The following is an 18,877-nucleotide window of genomic DNA, read 5'->3' on the forward strand; positions in this document are numbered from 1 at the left end:
ATAACAATCTGGCCATTGAGTGTACTTTCAAAGTACTTTTTCATATGCGTTATTTCATCTGAGCATCACCTCACTGTGAGTCTGGTAAGTAAGTCTACGGCAGCTCAGTAGGTCATAATATTCTTAATAATTTTAATTTCAGCTACCTCGGGTACTTACAAAGGCAGTCGGGATAGCTGCTACCTGTTATATGCTTGTATATCTGGTGTTATTAATTTTTCTGTGTGATTAACTATCTGCTTCATAAAACATGTGCACATTTTTCAAAAGTGTTGAAGGTAGTCATTAGCAGTTCCTTATGTACATTTCCTTAAAATTTATTTATATCCCACTTTTTTCTCAAAGTGGCGTGAGACGCCAGTTCCTGCGATTTTTATTTCAGTAAAGCCTTGGATATTCCCTTTTGAAAGACACAGGTGTAGAAAACTTGCTGTTTACCTCCTGCTGGTCCATTTGCCCAAAGGAGTGTCTGGAAGAGTGAGCCACGGAAGGAAGGAAAACAGCACTTGACACGCTCTTTGCCCAGGAAACGGTTACATTTCCTGTTAGGAACCGGACTGTGGAAGTCTGATCTCCACTGAAACTGCTCCCACAGAACTGAAATGTCACTGCTACTTGCTGGCTGGGAGTTATTTATCCCTCTGTGACTCAGTCTTCTCATCTCTAGGTACACGTCAAAGGTCATACCTGCTAGATGCCAGGAATCTGGCTCTGTCAGAGGCCAGTGTGGGGAACCGAATGCTATGTTTGAAAAGCTCACCTGCAGGCCTGATGTGACAGAAGATCCTGGGACAGTGACCTCAGGATGCTGACTGCCAGGAGTCACAGGCCATCTGAGTTGAGCTTACAAATGAATTCAAAATTATGTCTCTACTGTTACAGTCCAGGGGTCCAAAGGAAATGACCTAACAGATCACAGAGAAGAAACACTAGCAGCTCTGTATTTGCTGCCCACTGCTGTCCTCAGGGAGCTGGTGCGTAGCCCCAGGATCTGGGTATTGGTGGGCACGAAACTCGGAGCAGCTGTGGGCAAGCTGCAGGTGGGAGTCAAGGACTGGACATGACCTTGATACAGGGACGTGGCCCCACCTGCCACCCTCATGCTTAGACCTGCAGCAAATCCATTTCCCTATCAAATACAGCTCAAGTCACTTAAGAGTCTACAATGATCTGGTGGGAACTTCAGATTTAACTTGATATAATATACAAGCATTAATAAAATCTCTTCCTATAAACTGGCCATAAACAAGTAAACAAGCTCATCCCTGCTGTTTGTAGACCAGGTATACTGTGTGTGGGGGCCTATGCCAAGGGAGGGCCATCTTGTTTCTTTGTTAATCCTCACCCAAGGATATTTTTCCATTGATCTTTTAGAGAGAGTGGTAGAGAGAGGGAAAGACAGAAAGAAACATCGATGGGAGAGAAACACATTGATTGGTTGCCTCCTGCACGTGCCCTGACCAGGGCCAGGGCCGGAGAGGAGCCTGCAACCAAGGTACGTGCCCTTGACTGGAATCGAACCCAGGATTCTTTGGCCCACAGGCCGATGCCCTATCCACTGAGCCAAACCGACTAGGGTGGCAATATTATTTTTAATGTGATGTTCTTAGCACTAGATTTCATAGACAAGTGTGGTTGACATGAGCATCACATTGTGATCACCATCATACTGAAGTGTGATCATCATAACTATAATGGTAATAGCTAATACTTATAAGCACAATTCTAAATGTTTTATATATAACTTAATCCTTATAATAAAACTGTGAAAAAATAATTATACTACTAAGTTATTAAATTATTATAACATATACTATATGTATATTACAAGTATATACATAATATCTCTATATATAAAAGGTTAAGTGACTGACCGACCGTCCGTCTGTCCGTCTGACTGGCTGGTACATATGATGCACAATGGCTATTTAAAAATAAATGTTGACTCGTGCATGCATGATACATATAAAGCTCTTGCTGGTGCCAATTGCACGTGTGTTTTAATTTTATAATACCATATTATAGATACTATTTTGACATGTAATTTTTTGCAGGAACATAATTATTGCATAAATCTTTCTTCTAATTAATATCCTTTCAATGTGCACGAATCTGTGCACCGGGCCACTAGTAATATATAATATTGTATAAAACTATGACTGTCCCTATTGAGCATATGAGGAAATAGAGTCAAAGAGGGAATGACTGTTTTATCTGGAATTTTCTAGCTAAGTGGAGAGTGTGGATTGGAACCCAGGTAGTTACTTAATGATCACACTCTCCTGCCTCTTGTATGCCAGGGCCGATGCATGGACAACTCAGCCCTGCCATTGTAGTCTCAGCAAGTGGCACCCAGGAGTTGGGTGTAGCATGACCTGAGGCCTCATGCAGCGTTCCCCTGGGGACAGAGGAACTGACCTCAATGGCAGTGGGCCTGGCTGGCCTGAGGTTCCTTCAGACGAGCTCTCCAAACTGGAACCCGTTTCATAAGGTGGACGCTCCACCAAAAGAGGTCCCACGTCAAACTGATTTGGGAGGAGGTGAGTTCAACGAACTTAAATGGTTCTTTAACGGAAAGAACCTCAGATCCTCAGTGCCGTAGTGTTCACTGTGAATCTCCTCGAGGAGGATATGGTTGTAATATTCCTAAACATGTCTGACCATTAATATCATCCTGAAGGAGAGCTTTGCGGAATATTTTCTACTCTGGGAAACGTCTGACATTTAACTGGATGCAGCTGTGCGGCCTCTTGCAGGAGGCGCCGCTGCCCTAGCGTAGAAGTCTCCTGTTGAAACTCGCGGACGGAGAATGCAGTACAAAGTGGTTGAATCAGAGTGACGCTTCTGTTCGCTGGCACCTCCGGCTGCTGTGTCCTCTACGCAAGCCCTGGATCCAAGATCTGCAGCCCCGTTCTTCCTCGGCTGACATCCGGTTTCCCAGCCCACCCGTCCTCTTAAGCAAAACCTGAAATCTCTTTTAATTGGTCTCTACCCCCAGCTCCAGGCTAGCGGGTGTTAACTGTCTATTGCCTAGCTTCTGGCATATCACTTGACCTTACTTCTGGCCTTAAGACTTTTTTCAGATTCAGCTGAGCCCGACTCCAATGAAGATTGATGGGGGACTCTCTTGGTCCTGGGAATACGTCTCCTGATCAACAGGGGTCCAGCTATTACTTTTGTGGGATACCAGGAGTCATGGAATAAACTGGGCTCCTGCACACCCCGTGGGACATTCTCTCCCGATTCTCGGGCTATGGCCATGAAACCCTGAGGGAGGCCTGGATTGAGAAGACTCAAGAATGCAGGGAATGCAGAGTCCTGAACCTGCCATCGGAGAGCCTGCCCTTCGTGGGGCAGCTTGGAGGCCCAAACAGCCACTCTGTCCTCTCAACAAGAGACAATGGCTTGTTTGGCTAGATCCGTACTCTAGACACTGGCCCCACACAAGCTGACCTCTGGTGTGGGAGAAGGAAGCGGGAGATGGTCCTCATCTCACAGTGAAGTTCTTGACATTCTGTCTGGGGAAGCCATTCATAGGTGACTTGAAGTCAATACGTTACTGGTCTCTGGAGAGTGCTGATGAATGGACTTCAATTTTTATTTTTATGATAAGTATCTGGAATAAATCAGCTAGGATCTCCCAGACTATTAGATTCCATACTTTTGATGACAAAGGGAGAAGAGAGGGGAACATACTATCATTTTTGGCTGATTAAAGGGGAGAGAAATCTGGTGCTTTTTTTTAAAAAAAAAGAAAAAAAATCATTAAAATAATTTAAAGCTATTAATCCACTGAGAATCAGAACACAGTCCAAAGCTTGTCATTGAGTTAATAATAGTTGGCGATGCCTTTCAGACATAGCTTTTGTGAGGTCATTTTTTGAGGCCAGTGGTGAAAAGCTTCACAGTCACAGAGCCACATTTGGCAATAAATTAGTTCAGCTTGTTCCCACATGGTCCAGAAATCTTCATTTGTTCCATCATGAAAACAAACTGCCATTTGCTTCAAGCAGGGAAAAATAAGTGATTTTCTTTTGCACATTTTGACAATTTAATTTTTAGCATGCTTATATGCTAATCTTTTTTTTTTTTTTAAGTCACTATTCTTTTCCTTGTTTGGTTTTAGTCTGTGTAAAGGAAAAAAAATGCATTTTTAGCTTCTACCAGAAAGAGCCAAATTTGCTCAAGGCAACAGCAATACAGGACAAAAGACAAGACATGTGACAACACATTGCTGAGTGAGGCTGAGGAAAAACCTTTTCCTAAGCATGAGGTGGGTGATTACACTTCAGATCACGATAGCTTATGATACCGCTGTTGGAGATGTGGGTATGGAATTGGTGACTAAATCCTTCCTTATTCTTATACTAGATTGAAGTTAAGAATTAACCAGTTTTGCCTGGCTGGCATGGCTCAGTGGCTAAGCATCGACCTATGAACCAGGAGGTCACGATTCGATTCTGGTTGGGGCACATGTGGGCTCAGTCCCCAGTAGAGCATGTGCAGGAGGCAGCCGATCAATGATTGTCTCTCATCATTGATGTTTCTATCTCTCTCTCCTTCTCCCTTCCTCTCTGAAATCTATCTATCTTTCTATCTATCTATCTATCTATCTATCTATCTATCTATCTATCTATCTATCTATCTATCGAGAGAATTGACCAGTTTTAACTAGAGTATGCAACAAATCAGTGATATAGCCCTACTAAAAAAGCATCAAGTTAGGAAGGCAAAAAAAGGACCCCAACCAGAGCTATGGGAAGTGAAACCTAGATTGCTAAAGTGTGCAAAGATATCCTAATCTGGTTTCCTCTGCTGAACCAGTAGAGTGCAGAGGTGGCTGGGGTGGATGTAGGAGTAGGATAATGATATTATGTGATAGGCTCCATACTAAGAGTTTTACATACATGAACGAATTTAACCCTATGAGGTAGGTAATATTATCTTCACTTTAAAGATGAGAAAATTGAGACTTCAAGACAGGAAGTAACTTTGCCAAGGTCACACAGCTTTCTGACAAGGGAGACGCACCTGAGCCTCTGCCCTGGAGGGCTACCTGGCTGCCAGTAGGGGCGTACTGGCTCACCACTTGCTAGTTCTATGACCTTGGGCAAGTTATCTAACCTAGGTACCAATTCTGTAAGTGGGTTGGTTCCTACATTTAAGTGGGATAGCTCATTTAAAACACTTATAATACCAGGAAAGAATAAATATTTAATAAAGTTTTCTGTTATTAAAATAAGAGAAATTAGTGAAGAATTAAATAACTAACAGAGGTTTTACTTTGGCGTGTGTGTGTATGTTTCCTATTCCTCTTTAGTATTACCTCTTGGGCATAAAGTTGGCTACACAAATGATGACCATGAACAGGGCTTTACATTTTTTCGAAGTGTTTAAGTGAATGGCCCAATTTGATCCTTAGAACAGTCTCTCATACTTGTCAGCCAACAGGCTTAGAGAAGTGAAGTCATATGCTGGCCACACAGTTGATAGCAGAAGCCGAATCCAGATCTGAACCCACGAGAGTGAGTTCAGTTCATGTCCTTTGATGCTGAGCCAGTTAACTGCTGTTAGTAATGCTTAGTTGATTTTGGGTTTTCGAAGTAGATGATCAAACCACCTGCACCGATTGATACTGATATTCTTCCCTTTCACAGTTTGTGACTAGCATTTATTCTTTCCCTAAACCTTACAGGCAGTGGTTGTAGTACAGTACCAAACTGAAACTTACCCTTTTGCACCTTTGTTAACACTGCTCGTGTTATTCCCTCTGTTTGCTTTCCTCCCAATGCTTGGATGTGGCCCTTGCCTGTCCTACCCAGCCACCAGAGAGGACTCAAATGTTACCTCTGCTGTCAAAAGTTCTCTCTGAGCTTCCCGGTTACAGTAATCTCTCTTTACCCTAAACCAGTAGTTCTCAACTGGGGGCAATTTTACTCCCCTCTCCCCACCGCCTGGGAACAGTTGGCAATGTTTGAAGTCATTTTTGGTTGTCATAACTGGTGTAGAGGGCGCTACGGCATCTAATGTGTCAAGGCCAGTAGGGATGCTGCTAAATACACTATGAGGCACAAGACAGCCCCCTACAAAGAGGGAGTATCCAGTGTAAAACATCAGCAGTGCTGAGGTTGAGAAGCCCTGTTCTAAACTAAAGCTTTAGGCCTTAATGGTACGTATTATTTCCTGCTTTTAAAAAACATTCATCGGTATTGTTTGAGGGCACAGATTCTGTCTTAATTAGTCATCTTTTTACCACGAATATTCACGATAATTAGGCATCTCCCTTTATATCTGTCTGTATTGCTTCGTTAAATATCTTAGATTAATTTAAGCATTAGCCGACCATTAATTACAAATGATGGCATATGATAAAATGATATAATGATTAGATAAAATGATTTAAAGTTTCCTGAAGACATTACATAAATGAGAAAAATGACGTAGGGCCTAAGGTTTTTAATTTATAAAACACAGGCCTGGCTCATTCTTATTTCTGATTCCAAACAACTTCCCCAAATGATTGTACAAACCATCATCTATTTAAAAAACATAGAAAAAGAAGATATTTGACAAGATGCAGTCCACATATGAACAGCATTTGGGAGAACATTTTAACCATGAAGAATTTGACAATGTTGACAAAAACTCGAGTAGCAGAATCCAAGCGAGGAGGGAAAGGAACAGCGCCAGCCCTGTCCCGACACTCGCTCCCGGGAAACACGACCAGAGACAACCAAGGCCCAACATAGCAACACCGGTGTCACAGCCACAGCTCCCATTTTAAAAACAAACGTGAGCTCCTCGGAAGCGAGTGGACATTGCTTTATTTCAAGTACCCAAGTATCATCTTCATTGTCATACGTCAGCAGCAATTCAGACAGGAGTTTGTCAAGGAAGAAAACAGGAATGTCCAAAGTCTTCTCTTACCAAGGACATTTCCAACAAGAGGCAGAAGATAGAACCAATTTGCAAATAACCAATCTGTCTTACAGCCAGGAAGGCTACTGTTTCTTTCCACTGACTGCTGTATTTCTAAATAAAATTTTATAAAAGAGCAAAGTTCTATGTTATGTTTGGAGAGAGCTAACCACAAACCAGGTAGCTACTGGTACATCTAATTTGTGTGTGTGGTTTTCCTTTTTTTGTTTTTTTTTGTTAATCCTCACCCAAGGATATTTTTTCCATTGATTTTTAGAGAGTGGAAGGAAAGGAGGAAGGGAGGGAGAGAGAGGGAGGGAGGGAGGGAGGGAGGGAGAGGGAGGGAGAGAGAGAGAGAGAGAGAGAGAGAGAGAGAGAGAGAGAGAGAGAGATGTGAGAGAGACACATCGATGGGTTGCCTCCCGCACATGGTCTGACCAGGGCCAGGGATCGAACCTGCAACCCAGGTACGTGCCCTTGACCAGGAATGGAATTTGTGACCCTCCTGGTCCGAGGGCCAACACTCTAACCACTTAACACTGGCCAGGGTGTTTTGTTTTTTTTCCCCCCATGTATACTTTCATGGGACAGTCTAACAAACACATCCTTTTAAATAAAATTTACTGGATTTTATTATGCTCGTAAAAATTTCATAAAATTCACAATCACAATAGTATAAAATAATAATTTGCTGTGGTCAGTAGTATGGGGAGTGGGTGCAATGAAGGTGGAAGTATTTCCCATGGAAGAGCAAACAGCAGCTCCAAGATCATATCATTTCAGTAATTTGTTCCCAGTTTTCAAAGCACATATTTCTTATGGATAGTATTATTTATTTCCCTGATCAAGCAGCGCTATCATGACATGAATTGAAGAATTACTTACCTAGAACATCGGAGGCTCTCAAATTTTCTTTCAGAAACATCACAGAAATAAAGGCACTACCTAGAAAGAAAATGACCATTAGTGGTGTTTCCAATATAAAAACATATATTATGCAATGGCATTTGAAAGGAGTGAAGCAGTTCGTGTCCTAAGATGGCTAGCTGTGTCCTGGTCAGAGACACCCAGTGGCTGTGGCTGTAAAATAACTTCTTTCCTGCTCACGGTTCAGGATACATGGAAAGTAGCCTGGCTCACAATGGCCCTGGGACTGTGATTGGGATGGTGCCCCATGTACAGTGAGGGCTTAATAACTGCATGAATGAATGGGAAAGAAGGGATGGAGGAAGGGAGGGAGGGAGGGAGGGAGGGAGGGAGGGAGGGACTGTGACACCAGTGTTGCTATGGAAAGGCAGAAAGAGATAGAAGCGAAGGAAAGAAAGGAAGGGTGGATAGAAGTCTTAGTTTTATATCCCAAATGGAAACTCATTATTTCCCATCACCCCCTCCTCTAATCCTCACTCCTATGATACCTCTGTCGAGCACCAGAATCCTAGGACTCCGCCTGGCTGCCCCCTCCCTCACACCACACATCCAACAGGCTACTGGGTCTGTTAAGTGTGCGTCTCTCTCTCAAATCCACCCTCTCCTCTGCATTTCGCTGTCGCTGTCCCAGCTCAGGCCAGCTTCCCCTCTGGCTCAGGCCACTCTCATAGCTTTCACTGGGGCCTCCCATCTCTCGACCCCTTCCCCTTAGCACCACCAGAGTCATCTTTCTAAAATGCAAATCAAATGTCAAGCCACAGCTCATCAACCTCTTGTAGCTTCTTCTCATTCTCAGGGGAGAGGCAGCCATGCAAAGACAGCCAGCCATGATTTGTTCCTGCCACTTTCCTTGCCACGTGTGCCCTTGACCTTTTATATTCCACACTCACTCTTACTAAAATAGTCACAATCCCCAGAACCTCCACTTAGCTTCATGCTAAAGGACTGCTATTTGTGCCATTCCCTTTGCAACTCGGCCTCCATCCTCGCAAGCACCTTGAAACTCAAGCATAACCTCTGGGCCCCTCCCCGCCCGCACCCCCAATTCCCACCACCAGGTTGACCACTCCACCCTTATGGGTGTCACCCTTTGTAATAGAGCTTTCACCACACCTAAGATCTGCGTGTCTCCCCTAAAACTATCCATCCACTTGACTCTGAGGTATAGCTTATTCTCCCAAGATCTCCAGTGTGTGGTTCGTGCCTAGCGCGTAAGTAAAGTGTTTGTGGATCTCTGTCCTGCACTTGCTGGCCCTTGTGATGTGTAAGACCCTCGTTCCATTGCCGATGCTACTGAGTTCGCAGCCTTGTAACTGAGCCATGGCCTCTGCCACGGCTCAGCTATGTGGGCAAGGTGACTTTTCCCACATTGTTCCCCTTATGGAGCCATTCCTCGACGAGTGGAGGCATGGGAAAAGGAAACATGCAATAATACAAAGAACAGACACACAACACGATCTGTATTTTAAATTAAAAAAATTATTAGCTGAGTTTTTTTTTTTTTAAAGTAAATATACAGGGGAAAACTCATTATAAAATAATTTCATCATTTAGAGAAAACTGCAGTTGGTGTGTGTATTTTCCTTAATTGAGATAAACTATAATGCAAGTTTCTTTTCTCGGTTTCCTCAGTTACTATATTATGCACCATTTGCCGTGTCATTAAAAATTCTTCATAGATATCCTTTTAATGAGTCTGTATAATAATCTATTAAATCAGTTCAATTTGAATATATCTGATATTCTGGCAATTGATGTAAAACAAAATAACAATTCTACACCAGAAGCTCTCATTCAAGGTAAACTGGGATCCTCATGGGTTCTCGCCATTTTTTCTCAACGTAGCTCTCTCATTCAAGTTCAACTATATCCTTGCGAACTTTTCCTGGGCCGGTTGTTTATAGGAATGAACGATTCACACAGAATAAACAAAGCACGGGAAATGTCCACCAGGCATGAATTTAATTGTGTGGTATGGCTCCGAAACATTAAAGAAACATTTTCTGCACACAAATTAATCTACCGATACATAGCCCATTACATTAAGAATTGAGTTTGGGGCAGACTGAAAATGTCTGAAAATCTTGTTTCAGGTTCGAACCAACATAATTCAAGTCAACTGATTTCACATGTTAGAGAATTAGAAAAGGTATTAAAATCAAGACCCCACTTCCACCCCCATCACTGACTTCCTGTGTAGTAAGGTAAGGAATGTTTCCAAGCAGAGGGAGACAGATTAACAATAAAAAATAGGCAAAGTAGCCCTATGCTAACACACACACACAATACATTCCACTGTAACGACAGATGACTATTTCATAGCTAAGATACCAGTAGGGAGGGAGACACTGTTGACATGGAACGAGGGAATCCTAGAGCGACTAGGAGACAGAGATAATCTACTCCAGGGCCTACATGTTAGAACTGGGAGACTGAGGCCCAAAGAGGTTGTGTATTCATCGATCTGTTCATCTAACAAACATGTACATTATAGCAGGAGTGGAAGCATTACCCGTGTTTCCTTATCCCAGCCCAGAGCTCTTTCTAGTAAACTACATTCCATTGCTCCCTTGAAGTAAGAAAAGCATCATTTTCCTTCTCTTTTTGTTGCTAAGCCACCCCTTCATAAATACTTTCACTTTCAGAGGAATTGGGGGAAATGTTATGTAGGAGATAATTTCATTGCAAAAAGCAAAAAGGACGTGATTGGTAACAATAAGCTTGAACTACACGAATGCTTCAAATCATATACATTTCTGTGAAGTAGTTACCAGAGTTTTATGAAACATAAATATGCTGTTTTTACTTTCTGGAAAAAAAAATGTCTGATGCACTTACATACTCATTTTTCTGTTTTAAGAAAATATGAGATTTTCTGTAAAATTTTTACATAAGAGAATAAAAAGATTTTAAGTTTCATTTATCTAGCAAAGAAAGCAATAAAAAAGAACACTCTATTAAGATCTATTTACTTGTAACTCATTTACCCTGCAAAACATTGTTAAAATGAGAGCTGGGTTGAGCAAAAACAGTATCAGAACAACAGCTAATCACATGACTTCCAAGTAGAGAAGTAAATGTTTAAGATGAGGAAAAAATAAACTGAAAGTGCTCCCATATACATTGGCAATCAGAGATCTGTCAAACTCAACCCTGTCTAGTTGTGGCTATAACCATGACCATTGTGTAATGAACACTTAGAAAGGGGGAAAACCTATTACACGTTTATTCCTCTAGTAAAATCCAATATTTAACAACAGAAAAAAAAGAAGTCGAGATCAAAAGCATTAAAACAGAACACGCTTGTAAATTAAACAGATTTGTGCTGGGTATAGCTACTACTGAGCATGCACACTGTTGTGTACATTTTGGACTACACGCATATTTGGGCAAAGGTTCATTCTGGCTTTCATAGGAATGGGTCTACACAGAGAACGCTCCCGGCCACTGGTCTACACAGAGTGCTCACAGACACGGGTCTACATGAGTGTGCATAAACTCCGGGGTTAAATTCATTACACAGCGTCACACTGTGACTCCAGAGATAGACACTGGACTACAAATGACCATAACACATTAAAAAAAGGTGAAAAGCAGCATATGAAGTGGTTCTGTAGGAATCAGGAGGGGAAAAGATAGCAGAAATATTATCCATAGGGGAAAGGACAAAAAAAACCCCCCAAAACCCAAAGTATTTTCTCTGGTTCACATAGTGCTCCATGGGGAAGTTTATTTATATATTCACTTGGCCTTGACCATAGAGCTTCATGGCCATGAAGAATCTTAGCAATAGTTACAATGGACTGACTACTATTGATGAGTCGTCTATACTCTCTTCAGCCGTTAAGGGTCACTCAGGTTAGCAATCGGAATGAAGATGCTTTCTGGTCAAGGTTGACATAGGAAACGTACACATGGGCATTCTGATTTGGATTTCCAGATGAAAACAGATAAAGGCCAAGCAAGATTCTGGTGGCTTCCGCTGAACCAAGTCTAGATGTGGGGGACCGTTCCAGTCCCAGGTATAGGTATGCGTCCTGGTATTGAGCTTCCTAATACTTCCTGGTATACTTAGGAACAAACTCTCTATTTGTTCTTCATTTACCTCCTTTCTGGCGTCACTTAGACTTGGTCTGAAACCTGGTTGTTATTATGGAAGAGTTCCTTAGCTTAATGTGGCCAAGAGCAGGAGTGAGAGAAAGAAACCAAGAAGCATAAATTAATTTGGTGCATGAGAATTCAGATAGGTTGTACAAACTTGATTTGGATTTCTTCTGTGATAGCTACTAAGGATCAGAAGTTAGGCACCAGTTTTCTATTTAGACAGGACAAGGGTCTCAAGGTCTTGGCAGTTCTTAATGCTATTCTTGCTAGATGTTAAAAAATGCACAGTGTTTTGCAGATGCAGCTGCAATAGGATGAGCTTGACCAGAACTACACCTACATACCGTATTTTCCGGCGTATAAGACGACTTTTTAACCCAGGAAAATCTTCTCAAAAGTCGGGAGTCGTCTTATACGCCGGGTGTCATCTTATAGGGTGGGTATATCCCAAACTCTATATTTTAACTGGAAAAGTTGGGGGTCGTCTTATACGCCGGAAAATACGGTAAGTTTAGGCAACTGCAAAGAAGAAATGGACAGGTAATCAACCAAACAGTGTACATAAGCAATGGCTAAGCCTCCCTTTGGGAAGACAGAGCTTTGGGTGTGAGTTTCACTTGCTGCAAGAATAAAACTAATGGCAACCGTGTCTTGTTCTTGAATAAGAACATCCCAAGTGGCAAAGCCCTTGACTTTGGTAACATTTCTGTAAGATAGCAATGAAACGTCAGGGTAGATTTTTACATATCATTTTTGATTTTTGTGTCTGTAGAGTGATAGGTAAATTGGCACTTCCTTTTTCAATTTGCAACACTGAATTACCTGTGTACATTTTACTTAAGTTATCTACCCCTCCAAATAATAATTTTTTATTGAAGATTTAATAGCACAGAAGAAAGTTCAATAACTATTTAAATGTGTTATAGTATGGCTATTTAAAAAAGATTTTAATCCGGTGGATTAAAAAACTGTGGTACAGCTACACAATGGAATAGTATGCTGTTGTAAAAAAGAAGGAACACCTACCATTCACAACAGCATGGACCTGGAGGGCATTATGCTAAGTGAAATAAGCCAGTCGGAGAAAGATAAATATCACACGATCTCACTCATTTGTGGAATATAATGAACAACATAAACTGATGAACAAAAATAGGTCCAGCCCTAGCTGGTTTGGCTCAGTGGATAGAGCATTGGCCTGCAGATTGAAGGGTCCCAGGTTTGATTTCAGTCAAGGGCACTTGCCTGGTTGTGGGCTCAATCCCTAGTAGTGGGTGTGCAGGGAGCAGCTGATCAATGATTCTCTCTCATCATTGATGTTTCTATCTCTCTCTCCTTCTCACTTCCTCTCTGAAATCAATAAAAATATATTTTAAAAAAATAGATCCAGAGACAGAGAAGCATCGAACAGACTATCAAACCTCAGAGGGAAGGCAGGGGAGGGTGGGAGAAGGGGGTAGAGATCAACCAAAGGGCTGGCATGCATGCATATAAGCATAACCAATGGACACAGACACTAGGGGGGTGAGGGCATGTGCTGGGGGAGGTGGGGAATGGGGGACCTGGAGAGCATCATGCTAAGCGAAATAAGCCAGTGAGAGAAAGATAAATATCACATGATCTCATTCATTTGTGGAATATAATGAACAACATAAACTGATGGGGGAGGAAAGGAGACATATGAAATACCTTAATCAATAAAGAATTAAAAAAATAAAAGAGATTTTGTTCACATGTACTTTTCATTTTTTACCCTTTTATGACCACTTCTTAAAAGACAAATTTAATCCAAAACTTAAGAATAAAAACAATTACACATTACCTATGTGAAATTATGATATGATATTCTTATTTGATTCAATTGGAAAGAAAAAAACCCATTCAGGTCACGAATGCAAATGCCGACAGTGGCCATTTAGCTGATCCCGTAGCCATGAGGCGCAGTGGGCTGTGGTGCCTCGGACTGCACAGTGACAGGGGGCAGCCATCACTCAGCCCTCGTGCACTGCGAGTCCCGTGCTACCAGATCTGATTCTTTTGGACAAAAATCCAGTTCTTGTGTGTCACGGTCCAGTTTCTAAACATGGGAAAATAATTTGTATTCTTATAAGCATTGTTTGAGCCAAACAAAACACAGCCGAGGCCAGAGCTGGTCGGCAGGCCACCGCCAGTTTGTGAGCACTGACCTAGTCCTCAATTTCCATTTCCTGGGCATTCGGGTTATTGTTTCGTGTCTACGATCTGAAGAGAACTCAGGGTATGTGTTTATAATATAGGAAAGTAGAAGACAACGTAGTAAAGAAAACTCTTCTTTTATTAAGAAAAAAACGACAAAAATACCCATGACATGAAAAGAACAGACTTACATAATCATGCTACAAACAGATCCTCCCATGTAAATATCTGGCTTGCGGTTTCTGACCACTTAGAAGGGCAGCTGTATCGTACGGGGAAAAGCAAACCACAAAGCGCTTTCATGTCAGTCACAGCCCAGCATCAAGCACGTGCACACATGGAGCGTGCTCACAGGCTCAGTCTGCTCTAATCGTATGGAGGCACGGCTGCTCCACCATGACCATTCCCTGTTAGTTGTAGCATTACATGTCAATTACCATGGACCCCGTGGAGTCAGGATTTGAAGATCTGAGGACACCTTGAAAGACGTTTCTTTACAGAGAGAAAAGTTAGCCTACCATCCCTAATGGTAGGAATAAAAGGGAACAAGTAATTCATCTTACTAAAAAAACTGCTATTGTCATTTATTGAAGACAATAAAAAGGTAATTCATAGGTTATTCGCATAATTTCAAATGAGGAAATGTACCTGGATTAAGAGCAATAATCCCTTCTTTTCTACATTTTTTTTTCTTGACACACAGTAGTGATTAAACTTGAAAATGACTCCAAAAAAATGAAAATGCTACCATTGGAAAGATTAACTCTGTATTATAAATTTAAATGTGCATTACTTCAATAATAGCCGTTTCTCTAGAAATACATTGTGGTGTTCTCAAATAATAAGGATGGACGGAAGAGACATTTCAAATAGTTTTTAGGTTTTCAGAATGCTTTCAACTGAGTGCATGAGCGGACAGACATAAGGTGCAAACCTCAGAGTTTTATTCCACACACTAGAGGCCCGGTATACGAATTCATGCACCAGTGGGGTCCCTCAGCCTGGCCTGCAGGATCGGGCTGAAACTGGCTTTCCGACATTCCCCGAGGGGTCTCGGATTGCGAGAGGGTGCAGGCCAGGCCAAGGGACCCCACCGGTGCACGATCAGGGCCGGGGAGGGACGTGGGAGGTTGGCCAGCCAGGGAGGAACCATGGGAGGGCTCCAGGGGTGTGTCTGGCCCGTCTTGCTCAGTCCCGATCGACCTGACCCCAGCAGCAAGCTAACCTACCAGTCAGAGCATCTGCCCCCAAGTGGTCAGTGCATGTCATAGCGATTGGTCGACCGGTCGACTGTCTGCCCCCTGGTGGTCAATGTACGTCATAGCAAGCAGTTGAGCGGCCTTAGCATATCATTAGCATATTACGCTTTGATTGGTTGAATGGACGACCGGACACGCAGCATATTAGGCTTTTATTAGATAGGATGTTACTTAGGCTGGTTTTGGGACCAGGTGCTGAAGCAGACAGCCCAGCAAGTCACTGAGAAAAGGGGTATCTTATCTTTGCACATGTCCAACATGAAGATAAACATCCATGCGAAGGGCCACTGTCACAGGCAGCTGTGAGGTTTGGAGCTCCAGCGAGTTCAGGGGCTGGCACTAAGCACAGGCTCCAAGCGCTGGGCCACGCGCGGTATCTAGGTCTGTGGAACGCGATGCCACTCACTCATTGGCCTGTTTACGCTTCCTTTCATTTGTTTCTAATGAAAACCTTGGAGACCAAAGTTTCTGCTTGGGATGACTTCTCTGGAACTCCAAAAGGCCTCGCCCGGGCGTCTGGCTATGCTATGCCCATCATCTAATGGATCGCAGGCATGTTTCAGTGTAGAGCTTCCTAACAGCACAACGGAAACACACGAAACAACATATATTCCACACCGTGCGTTTCATTTTGAGCAAAAGCCAGCATGTTGGGGGAAATGAGAGACGGAAAAGACTTACCAGTCATAGGTCTCACTCTCTGCTCCAGTTTTAATCCAAATTAGCCACGAAGAGGGTGACTCCTTCTCTTAGGAAACTGCCCCAGGGCCAAGGAGACATAGCTGCTATTCGTTTTTATCATTCCATTTAATATTCCAAGTGTTTGATCTCGTATAATTCACCTCAAACTTCATCTACTTATTACTCATCTCTATTCATCTGGGAAATAATTGAGGAAAATGAGCGTATGTGGCTCAGATGGTACCTGGCACAGAGGATGCACATTCAATGTTAGTTTCTTACCTTTCGCTATTTCTAAAGGACTGCCCGAGTTTAATTGGAGAAAGATGATGTCTTCTCTGAACTCTTTTCTAATTACTTCCAAAAAAACATACTCGGAGACACAAGACTGGAGAATGTCCCTCGTGTCCCATCTGTCCCACCCTCCTGCCCGGGCAGCAGGCTCCCTTCACGGCCGGCTCCCGTGCCTCCCCCGGTGGATTTCATACTGAGTAAGCTGCCCTGAATCTTCTTCACTGTGTGTGGCTTCACCTCTTCGGGTTGTTGGTAACGTAATGATTTTAAATCATCTCTCAACGCACAGATCACAGTCACGGGGATGAACAGAATAAAGGAAAACGTTGCACGAAGGACACCCTTTGTCGATGCACAAATAACCCGACCCAACCCCCAAAGGACAGTCTTATAAACCTCTGTGTATTCACAAGAGCAAATATCCACAAGACCCTTGCAGTGAAATGTGTAACCATTATGCTTCGTCAGGAATGGAAATCTTTGAAACACATGTTCTTTTCGGTTCCAACACCCCAGAACGGAGCCGCCCACCCTCGTTTTATCTCCATTCCGTTTCAAACCAATTCCCCGAGGCTGTGCTGTGTGACTTCCCCGCGCCCCTCTCCTAGAAAGAGCCAACGGCAGGCAACCAGACACGCACAGTCCCAGTCCCCTGGGTCTCTCGGTCGGACGGCCAGGACCGACAGGAAACAAGTCACTGAGAGCACGAGGAGACTTGCCAAAGGGGAGGGGCAAGGTCAGGACCGGCCGGGGCCGCTGGGCAGGTTGTGCAGAGCACAGACAGTGCATCGGAGGAGGCGCCACCCACATCTCAGAGCCTGCTGATTAGTATATTCCCCGGGACAACTTCCTGACAGATGGCCCCAGAGTGTCCTGCTTTAATAAAATCAGTGTAAGTACCACGAGAAAGGCTGCCTTTTGCCAACTCACCAAAAGGCACTACGTGGCCGAGAGGACCCACAGCGGATGGGAAGGGAGCGGAGACCACGCCTACTGAACTTGGCCTAGGAGCCAGGAGAGGCCTGCTGAGGGGGAGGGCGCACCTGAGACAGGCAGTAAGGCAGAAGTTTAAATTTTTAGAACAAGTTCTACAGCTATCCACTTACTTCTTTTTACTAAGTTTTTAGTATAGTAAATAGTTCTTCAGGAACTATTTTTCAAACCTTTTGCACTCGGATGTCGAGTGTGACTTGACACGGTTAGCATTAGAATAAAGGAATCGAGAAAAAAGCAAGCGAGTGCAAAGGGTTAAAAATATATATATTTTTATTGATTTCAGAGAGGAAGGGAGAGGGAAAGAGAGGTAGAAACATCAGTGATGAGAGAGAATCATTGATGGGCAGCCTCCTGCACGCCCCCTATTGGGGATTGAGCCAAAACCTGGGCATGTACCCTGACCGGGCATTGAACCGTGACCTCCTGTGGTTCATAGGTCGACACTCAACCACTGAGCCACACCAGCTGGGCAGAAAACACATTCTTAAATTGCAGTTAGACCTGAAAAACTCCGCCCTTCAGCCTCTCGGAAGTTAGTGAGCGAGCGAAGAAAGCACTGTCAAGGGAGAGTAGCAAGAAGACAGAGTTGCACACACATCTCAGGCTGTTACCACTTGTCCTCTGACTAACTCCTGGGTCCGGTTTCTAGACGCATTTTGTCTTGGTAGGTTACCTGGAAGTCCTAGAATTTCCCAGCTTGTTTTGGTAGGGAATGTGTGGAGGAGTCCAAGCGTAATTACTGCTTAATGGCCCAAGGGAGGAGCCGGGGAGATCCGACTGCTCAGCTCCCTGAAAGTTAACCACTGGGCGGGTAAGAACGAAAAGCTTTTCCAGAACTGGTTCATCCACTTTAGAAACTGTAACCACTGGCCACCTTTGGGCGCCTGGAGGCAACGCCGTGGTAGGGAACTGGGAGCTTCGTTTCTATGTGATGAGGAGGAGGCACACTGTACTGACTGCGCAGCTAGCTCTGTTCTGGGGGGGGGGGGGGTGTTACCCCATTTCCTCCTGTGACCACTTCTGAGGCAAGCACTCTCTTCTTTTTTAAAAACAATTATCTTTATTGTTGGGAGGATTACAGATGTCCCACTCCGACTCCCCATCCCATTAACCTCCTCCACACAGCACCACCCCACCAGGCCTTCACCACACGATGGTCTGTGCCCCCGGATTATGTATAGATGCATATAAATTCTTTGGTTAATCTCTCCCCACCCACCCACCCCCACGTTCCCTCTGAGATTCCAGTCTGTTCCAGCTTCCATGTCTCTGCATCTATTTTGTTCATCAGATTCCACCTATGAATGAGATCATGGGAGACTCGTCTTTCTCTGACTGGGGTGAGCACTCTTTTTACCCCCATTTTACAGACTAGAAATCGAGGCATAAACCGGTTTAAACACCTTGCCCGAGGTCACAGAGCTTTCCAGGGGCAGGACTGAGATTTGAACCTCAGTGTGGCCCGAGAGCTTGTGCTCCTGACCATTCTACTGCCCTGGCTTACTGGGGAGGCCCCCAGCCGA

The 18,877-nt window shown here is 43.6% G+C and overlaps 1 protein-coding gene across 1 annotated transcript in view; it reads right to left on the reverse strand.

Annotated features, from left to right (window-relative positions):
- The window catches only part of NIPAL2 (NIPA like domain containing 2), a 66,257-nt gene that overhangs the window by 23,078 nt on the left and 24,302 nt on the right, over positions 1-18,877 (reverse strand). The window contains exon 4 of the mRNA XM_079796697.1: positions 7,804-7,863. Coding sequence (XP_079652823.1) covers positions 7,804-7,863 — 60 coding nt within the window. The remainder of the gene's footprint in view (positions 1-7,803; positions 7,864-18,877) is intronic.

Source organism: Cnephaeus nilssonii (genome assembly GCF_951640355.1).
Source record: "Cnephaeus nilssonii genome assembly, chromosome: 18".
Classification (NCBI taxonomy): domain Eukaryota; kingdom Metazoa; phylum Chordata; class Mammalia; order Chiroptera; family Vespertilionidae; genus Cnephaeus; species Cnephaeus nilssonii.